We start from the raw sequence: 14,766 nt of genomic DNA, 5'->3' as shown, positions 1-14,766 counted from the left end.
CCCTCAGAATGCAGATGCACAGAGCAGAATGCACCATTAGAAGACAGTTTTGCTAATTAGCAGAGAAATCATGATGGTCAATCAAAAATATTATCACATAGATCAAGTTCACTGAACAAAATGTCACATAAAAATTATCCAGTTCTGCCTCCCAGATAAGAAAAATAAATCATATCTCAAATTGTTTGCTTTAGATAGCCACAATTTTAGTACAGAGTATACACACACTTTGGTAAGCACTACCCTAACTTAATGTTCCAGAGAGTTAAATTTAACTGCAGATTATGAAACTAGAAAAAAAAAATTACACAAAACAAAACATTTTAAGATTCTAAAGTACTTACCACTGGTAATCGCCCATGTACCTTGTACAAATTAACAAGCACAGTGATATCCCATGGGCGTAAAGCAAGAGGGTGAACTGGCTTGACTGAACTTTCATTTTCTTTTTTGTCATTTTCCACTCCAACAGCTGTCCATCCAGAGCTTGAAGATGTTGACAGTGACAAAACAGGGCTTGAAATAACTTCTTCAAAATCCGTGTACATGTCATCTTCTCCAAAATAATTTTCCTAGGGAATGATATACATGATACACAAATGATATATAATGGTATACAAACCCAATCTTTTCCTGTTTGCTAGCCCTCCCTAAAATAAGCGGTATTGCTATAACCTATACCTGAAGAAACATATACACTTTCGTGTTATGAAAAATGGATACCTTAAGCGAGCAAATTTAGGCCAGTGCTTTGCAGGAAAAGAAGGGGCACTCAGTAATTCTCGAAGTACTGATATTCCAGATGCATCCAGTACAAGCAACTATTCTGAAGTACTACTACTGACATTTTAAACAGATTATTGTGCTTTTAAAGCTAGACAGCTTTGAGAGTAAGAACACAAAACACCCTGCAGGAAGTCACTCTCCTCCAACCTTCTGAAACTTGTTATCAGCATGTTTCAAAGTCTTAAACATGCTTCTAAAATATTAGTTCATAAAAATTTCTCCCCTTGGGTCTAAAACCCACCCTGTTTTTAAGCCAATCCCCCTCAATTATCTAAGACCAAAGTAACTGTTGTGGTTTGCCAAATTCTACTGAGAAACAGAAAATGCATCACTACTTTAAAAAAAAAAAAAAAGTCATCAATTTTCTGTGATTTAAGTGCATGAAAAACAGATTTCTGATAGTTTGTCATCTCCTCCTCTGCTTAAAAAAAAAAAAAAAAAGGTTAGACTCTCACGAAGAATTTTCTGAATGATGCAGGTTGCATTTTCTTGCTAATTCAGCATGTGGGAAGCGCTGGGGACTAAGCAAACACTTTGCTGTGAAGCAAAATCCTTCCTGACCAAAGAGGTTAGAACAGAGACACAGCCATTACTCCCTCGTTCTTAGAAAGTAATTCAGTCCCTTGGCCTCTCATATTAACAGAAATATTCCAGCTATTACAAACTCCACTGGTGACTTGTGAGATGCAGACAAATGAGGACTAGACTGAAGATTAAACTGAAACAGATCTGAATCTTATGATGTTTCTTGCTCTCCTCCTTCCCTTTTCTGCACCTCCTTTGCTTTCCAAAACTACTTTGTTCTTTCGTAAGCACATGTCTGCAGCGCAAGAAAGCAAAGAGGAAGTGTACAGCAAACAGAAAGCAAGTAACTGCAAAGTACTGATGTCCTGGAAAAAGGTTTGCAGAAAAGGCAGGCTCATTATCAGCCTTGAAATAACAACTCCTATGGATATGTAATTTTACCATTTTCTACTGAGTCTCTGAAATATTTTTGGAGTTAACGCGTACGACTTAAGCACTCCTCTGTGGCCAAACAAAAAAAAAAAACCTTGAATAAACAAAGACAATCTGCTTTCCTTTTTAGCAAAGGGAAAATGTTAGGATAAAGACCTTGAAATATTTTTCATAAGGCAGGCCCAGCAGAGGGTGCTAAGAATTTCAGTAATTTACTCCTGGTACCTTTTGCTGGGGATGCAAGGACCTATAAATCATTCATTCTCAGCCAGTAAGCCCTCCAGTAAGAAACACAGTGCAGTACACCAAACAACTTCTCCCAAGAATAGAAAGCTTAACAAAACTGCATGAACGATGCACATCCAGGAATCTCTCCCACAAGTATTAGAAAAGCTCAGCGAAAACAAACTGAAAACAACAGATCAACCACAAGTCAAGAAAGCAAGGATAAAAAAAACCTCTAGAAATCTATTAAGAGACCCTGCCAGCACAGCTGGACAAAAAGATGCAAATAGTCACAAAAATACTACAAAGAACAATAAATGCACATTTTCAAAAATGAGCCATTCAGCTAAATTTTCTCTTGAGATTTAGAAGATACAAGCTAAATTTTATCTGGGAAATCTGCACCTAAAAAAATTAAATCACCATAGAATCAAGGGATCTAATGTAGCACTGTTTACACGTACCTCCAGAGGCAAAGAGCACTGAAGAAGTGCTGCTTTGCTTGGAAAGACAGAACCTTTTCACGAATTTGATGGGCTCAAAAAGAGGAGCTCAATAAACAATTCAAATATGGGTGCATATCCTTTGTGTCAGAAGAAACGAAGTTTTCAAGATGCAATAGTGGCCTAATTTTAATCGTTATTTACTTTAGTGGCAACATGAAAAAATAATGAGCACATTTGCAAGTCCTATACTCTACCAAAACTTAATATTTTCTGCTATTCATTGCTTACGTACAATACCTTATATAAATTTACAAAAATGACTGTTTTCAGCATGAGTCCTGATACTGATCACCTCTCAGAAAATTCCTCACCCTCTGACCCACAATGAAAGCCTCCAGAAGCATTACCTCAGCAAACCCAAAGTATTTCACTGTTAGTCAAACAGTCAAATACAAGTGACATGTTCAATCGCCTCTGCTTTTATCACAACAAGGGAGGGTGAGGGAGGCGGGAAGAAATGAAAGTGTTTCTAGCCACCCCAGAGATCAGTAGTGGAAGAGGACACAACACAAGCAACACAAACTAACATTCTAAAGCATAATCAATTGACATAAAGAAAAGGATGAAAAATTCTTCTTTGATATTGATTGAAGTAGCTTTTTAAATTAAACATATTGTCATGTCCTTCCCCCTTCCCCTCCATGATCCTAACTCCAGAAATATCACAGAATCCAATTAAAACAAAAACAAACAAACAATTAGGACGCTGCAGAACTGAAAATGCACTAAAAGCATGAGTTCGGATATATCTTTGTGTAAAAGTCATTGTTAATATAAGCTCTTATCATAATTGTGGATTTTTTTTTTTTTTTTAATTTTGGGGTTTTTTTCACTACTGCAAAAGTCAAAGAAGAAATTTTCAGCACATGAAGTCCAGAGCATACACTATTCCTTGAAAGTAAAATTATGCTGAGATGGGTCTACATGTATATATTATGTCTTCTCATAAGCCTGTTCCAACTGAATTCATCCCAGCTATGCCATATCACCAAAGTCATTCCAAACTAGTACTGACAAAAAGTTTTCAGCTGAATTTACATATTCTGCGGAATTCTAATTTTACATTTCAAACGAATTATTTCCCCTTCCTACATGTGGCCACCCACAAATTTTATGAGTTGTGTTCCTATGCCTACCTTTATGGACAGAAAGGCTTTGAGCAGGGGTCCATACAGGGTGATCTGGGAATCTGGGGAGAGTTCCAGTTCCACATGGAGCTTATCCGGGGGCAGCTCTGAGGGGTCAAGGGGAAGGCGGGCTGAAGCTGTGGGAGATGAAATCACACTGTCGGCTGTCTTCTGCGATGGCCTTAGCACAGATAACATTGTTTCTTCCATTTCTGACACTTTGGAGCAAAATACAGAAGAAAACAGATTTTCATTACAAGTTAGGCTTCTGGTGGACAAAATTCTGCAAGTATGAATATGTATTAAATATACAACATTTGCAGTTTTCTAATTTGGATTGTATAATTATGTTAATATTTCTACGCTACAAAACTGGTTTCTCATATCTGGTAACTATGGGAAGACAGGAAAACATAGAATATTTTAGTCAATGTTAATTATGCAAGAGAAAAACAATCCTTCAAGTTCTGAAAAGAAAAAAAGGTTTGTTTATCTTGCTTTTTAAGTTAAACAAAGGCATGCTTTCATTTCAGTGTAGCAGATTTCCCACAACAACACAGCTACTACAGGATAAACAAAAGTAAATAAACAGGAAAATTGGAGAGTTACGTTATAAAACTATTCTGAACCAGTAGCTCTGTAGGCCAAAATTTCCTCTCAAACAACTCGATTACTCTAGTCACAAAACAGTTTGGAAATTCAAATCTTATTTCCTACCCCTGCTTTTTATTTAGAGTTAGGGAGAAGAAAGTGCTTTGTCTTTTTTAAGCAAGGAAAGGCGGCGAGAAGAAAGTGAGTAATTAGAAGTGGTTTGTGGATTGCGATTGCTGGGAAGAACTCTATGGGAAAACCATACAAAATTGATGCTCCAGATGGAGTAAGATTTCAGGTGCCAGTTTAACTGGAAGAACTGGCATATACGGAACTACAGTGAATACACATATGTAGCCAGCAAACCTTCAAGGCTTTAACTTACCATTATTGTCTACAATGCTCTCTCAGTGCTTGCCCTGTGTTATACGTTATAAATTAGCTAAATGCCTCAGTGAGATCACCACTTTTTTGGAAGCTGCATCTCTCGTAATGCAACACATTTGTTTCTCAGAGACTTAAAGAGTTCCACTGACTGACTCAAAAGAAAATACAGATGTTGCTACTGTAACAAACACACATCAGCATCATAGACTAGAAGTGAGCTGGAATGTGCTGGATTATTCATTGAAGGAAGCTGCAGATGAAATTACCTGTGTACGTACAAGCTTGCAAATACAGGTTCAATTGCGACGATTTTGAGTAAACGTTTTCAAATTTGAAGTATTTGCATTTGACTCAAGCTGACAGTCTCACAAGAGCACTTAATGAACATCTGCAAGATGAATCTTACTTTTTCTGCTTTGTCCTCTAAAATGTGACTTCTTTGAGAATTGAATTGTTGGAACTCAAAACCTAAAAAAGCTATCCAGTATGTCTTCTAACACCTGCTGATCGAGGCCCATTCAAATTAGCCCTCATTATTCTTCTAATACCTCTCCTTGATCGGTTCTCCTTCCACCATCTCAACCTGAAAGACTTTTATGTAACCCCATAACTTCCTGCATACCTCCCTCTGCATTTAAAATAAATGAAGAGATAAAAGCATTTTATAACCTTTTTTTTTGCAAGCACATACTTCTAGAATATTTCTTATTTAGGAATCTTGTTTAGACATTTAAAATTTAAAGATTCCTGTTGAGAAATTAGTGTTTCACTGACCAGTCTAACACCCACATCTGATGGCCACGGTTCATTTCAACAGTGCTAGCTACAATGAAATCTCATAGTTTCATATCCATAAAGGATATGAAGACAATGTTATATCTCATATGCAGTGTATTTAAACATTTTAATCATAAGGCGACATCACATCATCCAAAAGAAAAAAAAAAAACATAGAAAGGCTAAGGAACATGATACTGTCAAAAATATCGTACTTAATATTTAATATACCAAGTGATATTTTATGTTATGCAACAACCAATTTAAGAGATACACTTTCTTAAGGACAAGGAGAAGTGAACTACAGACAGTATCCTCTTTTTACACAGGGAACTGGGACATTTTCTGAAATTTTGCATCACAAGATCTTGTCAGTTGTTAAATCAAACCTGGTGCATTCTAAAGATCAGAATTCTCCCATGTGACATATAATAGTAGTTCAGCTCAGAATTCATTTCTGCACATTTAAGCAGTTTCATCCAACAAAGTCACAGCAGTTGCTGAAATGAAACATGCCAACAAGAAAAAGGTAGTGACACTTACAGGATTGTTTTAACTGCTCGTCTGCTTTTTGAGGATAAATTGGGTGCCATGAGTAGTCAATTGTAAACACAACACTCGGGACTGTCCAGCATTCAACCCATCCAGCCCTTTCAAAAAGAAACATCACACTTTTAATTGAAGTACAATAATTTCATTAAATATCTTCCACAAACATATGTGGTTGCTTTCATCACAAACAAAATAAGTAAATATGAAGAGCCAATATAAAGACATAAATATATACCACAGTAAAACTCACTCTTCTTGAGTAACGTTCCTCCATTTGGGTTTGCCCGTTTTCTGACTACTTTGACATTCAGCAGAAATACAAGATTCAGGACTTATTTTATTAGACTGACAATCTTTCACCAACATAAAAAGAGAATATTTACTAGGATGACAATCTGGCAGATACAAATGAAGATCAACATCTTCTCCCTAAAATCAAATGTTAGTAAGAGAAAAGTTAATTTACATTCCCTTTATGTAGAATGCTCACGCTATCTGCACATTCATATGCGCCACCATCTTCACTCTACAGGCAAAGTGAGGCAAGAAATCTCAGTTTTCACATGTGATCACATGTGATTGCTGACCACAGCACCCACCAATTTCTAGTACAATCCCAAGAGCTCTGAACAGTTACAAGTCCAGTAACTCGCACATAACAACACACTATAGCAATCTGTAATACACAGAGGCATGGCTTTTAGTGATTCCTGTTCTTCTGCTGTTCAAGCGATATTGCAAAAGTTAAGCAACTGGCCCAAGGCTACCCGACATCTCAACCAAACCATACTTTAAAAAAAAAAACAACACATAGATAAAATATCGCTTGCTTTGCTATCAAATTACATAAAATTATCAACATCACCATCAACTACTTTTTTTATTTTTAGTAGCAGCAGATTGCTTCTCCTTTACAGAAGACAAGAAGTAGTCTTTCAAAGAACTAGCTGTGTCTGTTAAAAACACTTTACCATCATTACTGATTCTACAGAAATTCTTAAAAATCTGGAAGATTGTTTTCTAAAATGGTTTGAGGTTACCCATTCCAGTCTTTGAACATACATTAGATTTTCACATCTTCTAAGTAAATGGGAAAATATTTCCAAGTGATAAAATACACACATAGACACACACAGTCTAAGTACATATAGTAAATATACATATTAAGTGTGTGTGTATATATACGTATGTATCAAGCATATGTATACATATATTTTTAAAATATATTTTTATTTGTGTATATATATGTATATACAAATTAAAACAGGTTATGATTGGTTGCTTCATATAAGTAACAGAAACCATTTACCTCTGGGTTACTTAAAGAAAAATTCTATGAACCAGAAGTGAAAGAGAGTGTTTTTCTTTCAGGGAAGAGTTTACTCAAAATTTCCTGACTGAAGAAGATAGTGAAACTATCTTACATTTAGAAGACAAGAGGGATGAGGGGGGAAGAACTTACCCTTAAAGAAAATCTAGTATTGCATGTGGTTGGAACAAACTCGGTGAAAGGTAGAGAGAAAACAATGTTCAATGTTTCTCCACAAGCTGCTAGATAAACTGAGAGAGAAGAGGAAAACCAAACAAAAAAAAAATTTCTTAAAATTACTCCCTATTTTGTTCTTAGACAAATTATCAAACATACAGGTAAAAATAATGAAAAGATATCAAGAATTCATGACAGGAAATTGCCATCTTAACTACTGTCTATTTAAAGTACATCGTACTAAATTATTCTGAAAGTATTTACTCCATACATCTTGTCCTTTATAGAAATACACTGTACTTAGCACAATGAAATTGCAAGCAGACAATAAAACCAACCGTAACTAATATCTTATGACTTTCTTTATTGCTTCACACACCAGTTTTTGGACAGGGAAACACACATTGAAAGTTCCTCGGGCTTCTGATGAAGTAGGGAGCCTTATTTTTAACTAGAACACAACTTCATGATTTTTAATCCACCATCTTCTTTCTACTTTAAAATTATAAGATGTAGTAGTAGACCACTAAAATAAATATAAACCAAACTGCACATTAAATAAGGTTTTGGCTTTCTGAAATGTGCCTCTTAGTTTCATCTAGAATTAGCAGCATTATCTCCTATTCTGAAACGAACAGGAAACAGGCATTTCCAGTTATATGGAGTTCAAACGGTATTTTTCCTACATTACTTAAAAAAAAAAAAAATCTGTTCCCCAGTGAATATTTTCAGTGAGCTTACTGAATCTTTAGCTTACTGAATCTATGTCAAGATCTCATGGTTGCTCTCTGCAAACTGTTGTACTAAATCAAAGATTCAAAGGGTCTTAAAAAATGAATGCTAAAACATGATCTAGAACTGCACTCTCCCCAAAAAAGGTATGCATTTGTACGAAGTAAGTTACAACTTGCAGCAGTTTTAGGATGGTTTATGTACATCAACAGTAGCAAAATGGGTAGTTTCCACTGAACACACATTTTTTCAGTAAAAATTTTATCATTCTTGTACTCTCTCTATATATGCTCTATGTTTTGTACATATTTTTTGTAGTATGTACTCTTTGTACAAATAAAAAAGCGATCTCACCATTTTCTTGTTGTTTGGTGGAACAGTCAATCCAGTTGTGTTGATTTGCTGCCCAAATCATTTCAAATTGATGAAACATAACTTTGAAGTTCCACATATAAGGAACAAACGAAAAAATATCAGGTGCACTATCACTGGACCAGTCCTGGATCAAATCTAAACCCACATAAAGTAATAAAAGAAAAGTTAGTAGCAATCAAGTGAGAGATTTCTTCTTTGAAGTTTTTGGCTTTTTATAAACTGTAAGTCTTACAGAAAAAGAGAACAAGACACGGTACCCATTTCTCTGGCAGATATTCCACAAATATTTGCTGTGAATCCATCTCCCATTTCTCACCTGATTTTTAAATTGGAAAGCCATAAGTTTAATTAAGTTTTCTAGTTCGTTTTTGTTGAGTAGAAAAGTTGCACACTGATCTAAAAGTGCTAGAGTACCAACTGCTTTCCTTTGGTTTTCCACACTGATACTCTGAACGTGTATGTTAGTAATATTTTTTAACACACAGAACAGTGTTGTTGTAGAAGTTCACATTTGCTCTGAATAGATTGGTAGACTATGCTGTATACTGCACTACTCTACACATAATGGCTGTGGCCTCACTAGGAGGATAACTTTATTAGCATGGCACTATGCCTGCACTAATTAATCCTTCCTCCCAGCAGCATTAATTAGCCCAGGCAGTGCCACATTGATGGGGCTATATTCTTTCCATTACTGCAGCTGGAACGTTCAGCAACAGTTTGGTGATGCTGTATCAGATTGTACTGCCTTCTGCACGTGTATTCTTCCTCACAGCCAAAAGCCTAAGGAGCAAATTACTTTCTCTCATCATGTCAGCCACAAGGACATGACCTAAAGCCTAAGTAGTTGAAAATCAGTCAGCCAACGAGAGATATCAGAGAAATCAACATCCTAGGTGACAAATACTAAACAAATCAATAGCTTCTGATAGAAATAAATTAATCTGAAATTTAAGATTACTTACCATAACTGCAGATCAAATTTAGTTTAGATGTGAGAAGACCGAATTACTTGGTATGTCTACTCAAACATAAGAATCTCTTGTACTTAGACACTTACAGGCAACAGAAAACATCAGGAACTTTGTCCTCAGAAACAATTTGTTGTCCTAAATATGTGACATCACAGTACCTGACCCTGTACACCTTTGCAAAATTTGAAAAGAAATTCTAAAGAAAGAATATTTAATTTGATACATAACTTATTTGGTAAAGAAGTTACCTGTAAAGAAGCTTTTCTGAGCAAAGATGAAATGATAGGTTGCTTTATAAACCTCAAGTTCGCATTGCCATGTCTGTGGCATGTTCCATACCCGAGGATAGCTGGCATTAATATGAAACTGTGAACAAGATATTAAAGCATCAGAATTACTTGAAAAGATTACAGTGCTTGACCCTGTAGCTCAGCAGTTTTCACATATGTACTCTGCTGAATAATTAAAACTGTTTTCCTGCTGGGATGAACAGAAGGCCTCTCCAGTTCCTTAATAATTTAATCTCTCTTTCTGTGTTTGAAGGTCAAGTGTTAGTGTATTCATTTATTTGGAAAGGTATACTATGAACTTCTGATACATCTGTTGCAGCAGATGTACCAAGCAATTTATAAATCAAAGTTTTCATTAAAAGAGTCACCTTTCACAATACACTAAAGATAAAATCCCTCCAACTATAATATTTTTCACCCATTGATATGATGCTCAAATTCAGACAATAAAAACATAATTTTAGTCAGGTCATTTAAAAACTAGTGAGAAAGGTAGCCTCCAGAACTACAGTACTGCGGAAGTGAAATACTAGGAAAACAAAAGAATAACGCAGTATTCTTTCTCAAGTAGTTTAAGCACTCTGAAGTACTTTTAAGTATTTATGCACACACATTCTGTAGCACAACTAGCGAGCGTAATCGTTTATTAAGGTAAAGCCTTAATGAACACATGGCTCCACACTAAACAAGGCAAGATTTGTAAACGGTACTCCAATCCCTCCACTGCTTTCAACACACATCTAACTTGGTACATAAATTCTGTATGTCACTGAAAGTTACACATATGCATAGCTATGTGTGTATATGTAAGTTCTTTACATATTAAGGTCTTGCAAAATACATTCAAAAGGCGTATTTCTGTATTGTTTAAGAATATGAACTGCTCCACAGACAAACAAGTATGTTCTTTATTAAAAATCCTCTAGGGACTGAAGCTTTGTGCTTATTAACGCAAACTTACAGCCAGCATTTCAGCTTCTAAGAGAGTCCGGTACTGCATACTGCTGGTGGCATCAACATGTAGAAGTTGCCCTTTAATTGTAGGTGAATAGCCTAGCAGACAAAAGATATAAAACATACTCATTCAGACATAAGAGTTACACAAACATACAAATAATTTTTACCAGTGATTACAGCAGTCCACTAACAATCAAGAAATATCACAATGGAAATTAGTACTATAACAATTCTGTCCTCTACTGTTTGTCAGTGAAGAGCTTAACATGTTCTGCTTTCATGTAGGAGGGATAACAACAGTCATCTTGCTAGGTCTGGAAATGCTCAGGTTCTGGAGATCTTGGTTTAAGTCGCAGCATAAAACTCAAATATTCCAGAAAGAATCAAGAGAACAAATAATTTAGCAAAGGACTTCGGTCAATAAGATGAGTAAATGCAAGGAACGTACTAATAACTTTACATTTATCTCCACTTTAGCTTGGATTTTGGGGTTTGTTTTGTTTAAATAAACTACTATTGCATTAGTTTTCATAACACATTTCTCAGCATGATTCAACTACCACACAAATATTACTGAAGAAGTCTTCCTGCTTTGAGCTGACAATGTATCTGTAATCTGCTTCAATATACACAGTTAAACGATACACTGTCTAGCGGTTAAGGGATTTGTGTTTCCTAACCCAAACAAAAAATGGAGGTAACTTCACTATTTAAGTATGTACATGCTTTAATATCTTGCAATGAAATGTACAAGGAAATACATTTTGTTACTCTACATAAGAATACACATCTCTTAGCCACAAAGGAAAAACACTACAAGACATTCAAACACAAAGGAATTAAGATCACTGTTCAGGAAAAACATTACGAAAACAAATTAAGCTTAGCCTTAACTCACCATTTTCACCTACTGTCATGGGAATATTGATTTCCAAATATGATCCTGCACCAACATTTACATGTACAGCATTAGTTTCCTGTATTGCAAGAAAGGAAAAAAGTCCAAGCATTATTTCTAGGCTTGCCTCATCAACCAGTGTACTTTGTGCCTCTGGCAATCACTATCCAAACCTGGATTAAGGCACCTGATGATTACAGACTTTCTTGCCTTCAGAAAAATTACTAGTGAACTACCTATGTGCACTGATACCAAATATCACCATTTTCAGGCATAACAAACGCTGACTTACATCCACTTATAGAAACAGCGTAAGATATCCTGATTTAAGATCTGAGAAGGCAGATGAATACATATTTCTAACACTACTCTTTCAGTCACAGAAGAAAAAGAAAACAGGTGTACAATGAAGTCACGCTATATCCTACTTGTAAGAGTAGCAATAGGGGGAAGAAAAATCCAAACTCTACACATATGCAACTTTTGTTCCCCCCACTATCATCTGTCCAGTATTATTAGATATTCACCCCATATCAGAAGAAATTATCTTTTCATCATTGTGAGCTTTACCATAAACGGAAGATTGCAGAGAAAATGTCCAGATGATGAATTCCCAAGACTGTAGGAGCTGGCATGACTTAAGATGTCGCTTTAAGGCTTAAGAGAAACTTAAAATAAGCCAAGAAATATTAATGCCTCTCAGCTAATATTTCTCTTTGAAGGGTTTGCCCATAATTGTGGAAGATTAAACCAAAAGTCTTTTAACTTTTAAAACCATAGTTCTGTAATAAACACCTGAGACAAACAAAAATATGCACAACCAAAAAGCACAGTGAACACAGTAGACAAATTGTTTTCCAGGTAAATTTTCATTATTTACCCTATTTTTGGTAAAAAGCAAATCAATGGTGGCATCTGCAATAATATTCATCCGCAGCTCAAAAGCAAGAATCTGTCTTAGTTTCCCAGGCTGAGCAATTTCTGAGACTTTCATAATCTGGTAGTCTGGTGGGAAGAAAAACTTCCACAAGCAATCTCTAGGGAGGGAAGAAGAAGAAACAAGAGTTGGTTTTATTCACAGAAGAAATAAATATATATTTACACATATTTATGCTTCTTTTTGGTTCACTTAATTATTTTGCAGTTAGCGGAGTCTTTAGACAAGCACTGGATGTGATAAGAAAGAATGTTTGTTTAAAGTCTTCATCATGGGAGCCTTGCAACTCCACTGAATACTCCAAAAGTTTCAATGACAAGAAGTGACTTTTGGATAAAAGCCATACATGGACAGACCATGAATGATTTATAAAAAAAAAAATATTTTAAATTACATGGCAAACAAGCTATGTTTTTCTTCTCATTACTAATCTTTGGTTTACAAATCTGCTACAAAAATATAGTAGGAAGTAATCTGTTTATGCTTCCTTTTGCACATAAATAGTTGATGTAGTGCCCAGAAATAAACAAAATACAAAAAGTTAGGACCTCAGAACGGGAGTGAAATGAAGCCTATATTTCTGCAGACTTATATCTGAACATGCAGCTACATGAAAGGAAAGCCACAGTGATGAGCACCGACAGCATAACTTATACGGGACTCCAGGGGGTGGAAGTAAGTTTTTAAGGGGGGTAGCAGTTTCCTGCACCCAGCACCTGCCCACTATAGCAGATTAAATTTTTTTTTTGTTTTGGGGGTTTTTTTGTGGGTGTTTTTGTTTGTTTGTTCGTTTTTTAAAAAGGCACCAAAAACCCCAACAACAAAACCCCCACAAACACCACACAACACACTGTCAAAATCCTGGGGAATCTCAGGATTTTATTGTATGGTGTATTAAAGACCGATATTTATAGAAACCCTTATATGAATTGAGAGCACAAAGTCCATAGAAGTCCTAGAGATCTGTACTTCTAAAACTTTCAGGCACTTGCAAAATTCTATCTTCTAACTACAGCACGACACGAAAGTGTTCCCAGGTATCTAACTCTGAACTCTATGGACACTTCAGAGGTACCAAACTGCCTTCTGTTTAGCCAGTTCAAATTATAAAAAGCATACCATCATGGAGTAAGCTTTCTTGGTGGTATTAAAAATATCATTAATAATTTGCTGACTTCATGTTCCTAGCAAAATACTGTTCTAGAAATTGGCATTTTCTCTTAAATTCTCTTAAGACACTGTCATATCTAATGACTACTCTTTGGTCTGCCATCCTTACACTCCTAAGAGACAGTTAATCATAATAGGTTAACAGGAGAATTAATGGACGCCAAGAGAAGTATCAATCTGTAATTAATAGGGGAAAAGTGGGAAAGCACCGATTATGCCACTTTTACTTGATAGTCCTTTACTCTCTGAACAATTCTGTTGCCTCCACCAGAAATACCCATGCGCAAAACATTGAGGGCTAAGTGAAGAATAGTAGTAGAGCTCTGGCCTAGTATTCTGTCACTTAAGTATGTAGATAACAAATACTTTGGAGACCACATCAAGTGGTTGATTCTCCTCAGCAGGGATAAATGATTCCCCCCTCATTATTTTCATAGCCCGATTGGTACTTACATAAAATTTACTCATCAATATGCAGTGTATTCTCATCCATGAGCTAACAGCTTAACTAGTCTAAAGGTAACGACTTAAAAGGTTAAACCCTTAGGTATGTAACACTTCATGAACAGTACCTACTTTGTTCACAAAAAATAGGAACACAATTATTTAATAATAAAAATTCACCGAGTGATCCTAACTTTGGAAGATAAACAACACTGAATTTACTAATACTAAACCATTGCGGTGGGACTCTTTTTTTAGACTGCCTAGTCTTCCCCATACAAATTAGAAGTTTGAGCAATTGCATACTGGAAACTTTAGAATGTTTTCTCCACAATAACAGATGCTAAAGATTAAATCTGAAGATGTAAATCATGACAATACCTCTGCCTATCAGCCCAAGGTCCATAGTTGAAGTCTGTTCCTTTTCCACAAACAATGTCCAAACCCCAGCATGGTGGCAGATCCTGTAATTTGCTGTCTTCGTTGTTTGTTTCTCCGTCATTACTTTCCTCCGTCTCCTCTGGTACAAGACCTATATTACATAATAAAATAAACACATTATTAAAGGAAGCTGCTTCAAATTAGCATGAAAAAT

General features: G+C 35.7%; 1 protein-coding gene across 12 annotated transcripts in view; it reads right to left on the bottom strand.

The window, feature by feature from the left end:
* The window catches only part of BLTP1 (bridge-like lipid transfer protein family member 1), a 137,053-nt gene that overhangs the window by 93,563 nt on the left and 28,724 nt on the right, over positions 1–14,766 (bottom strand). For all 12 annotated transcript variants that reach the window (XM_075420927.1, XM_075420929.1, XM_075420932.1 and 9 more), the window contains 11 exons: positions 14,553–14,703; positions 12,501–12,657; positions 11,621–11,699; positions 10,727–10,818; positions 9,724–9,841; positions 8,481–8,636; positions 7,371–7,468; positions 6,159–6,337; positions 5,900–6,006; positions 3,611–3,819; positions 345–572 (listed from right to left, as the gene is read on the bottom strand). In XM_075420927.1, the coding sequence (XP_075277042.1) occupies positions 345–572; positions 3,611–3,819; positions 5,900–6,006; positions 6,159–6,337; positions 7,371–7,468; positions 8,481–8,636; positions 9,724–9,841; positions 10,727–10,818; positions 11,621–11,699; positions 12,501–12,657; positions 14,553–14,703 (1,574 nt within the window). The remainder of the gene's footprint in view (positions 1–344; positions 573–3,610; positions 3,820–5,899; positions 6,007–6,158; positions 6,338–7,370; positions 7,469–8,480; positions 8,637–9,723; positions 9,842–10,726; positions 10,819–11,620; positions 11,700–12,500; positions 12,658–14,552; positions 14,704–14,766) is intronic.

Source organism: Opisthocomus hoazin, chromosome 5, assembly GCF_030867145.1.
Source record: "Opisthocomus hoazin isolate bOpiHoa1 chromosome 5, bOpiHoa1.hap1, whole genome shotgun sequence".
Classification (NCBI taxonomy): Eukaryota; Metazoa; Chordata; class Aves; order Opisthocomiformes; family Opisthocomidae; genus Opisthocomus; species Opisthocomus hoazin.
Note: the sequence above shows the minus strand (reverse complement) of the source record. Positions and strands in the feature narration are given on the sequence as shown.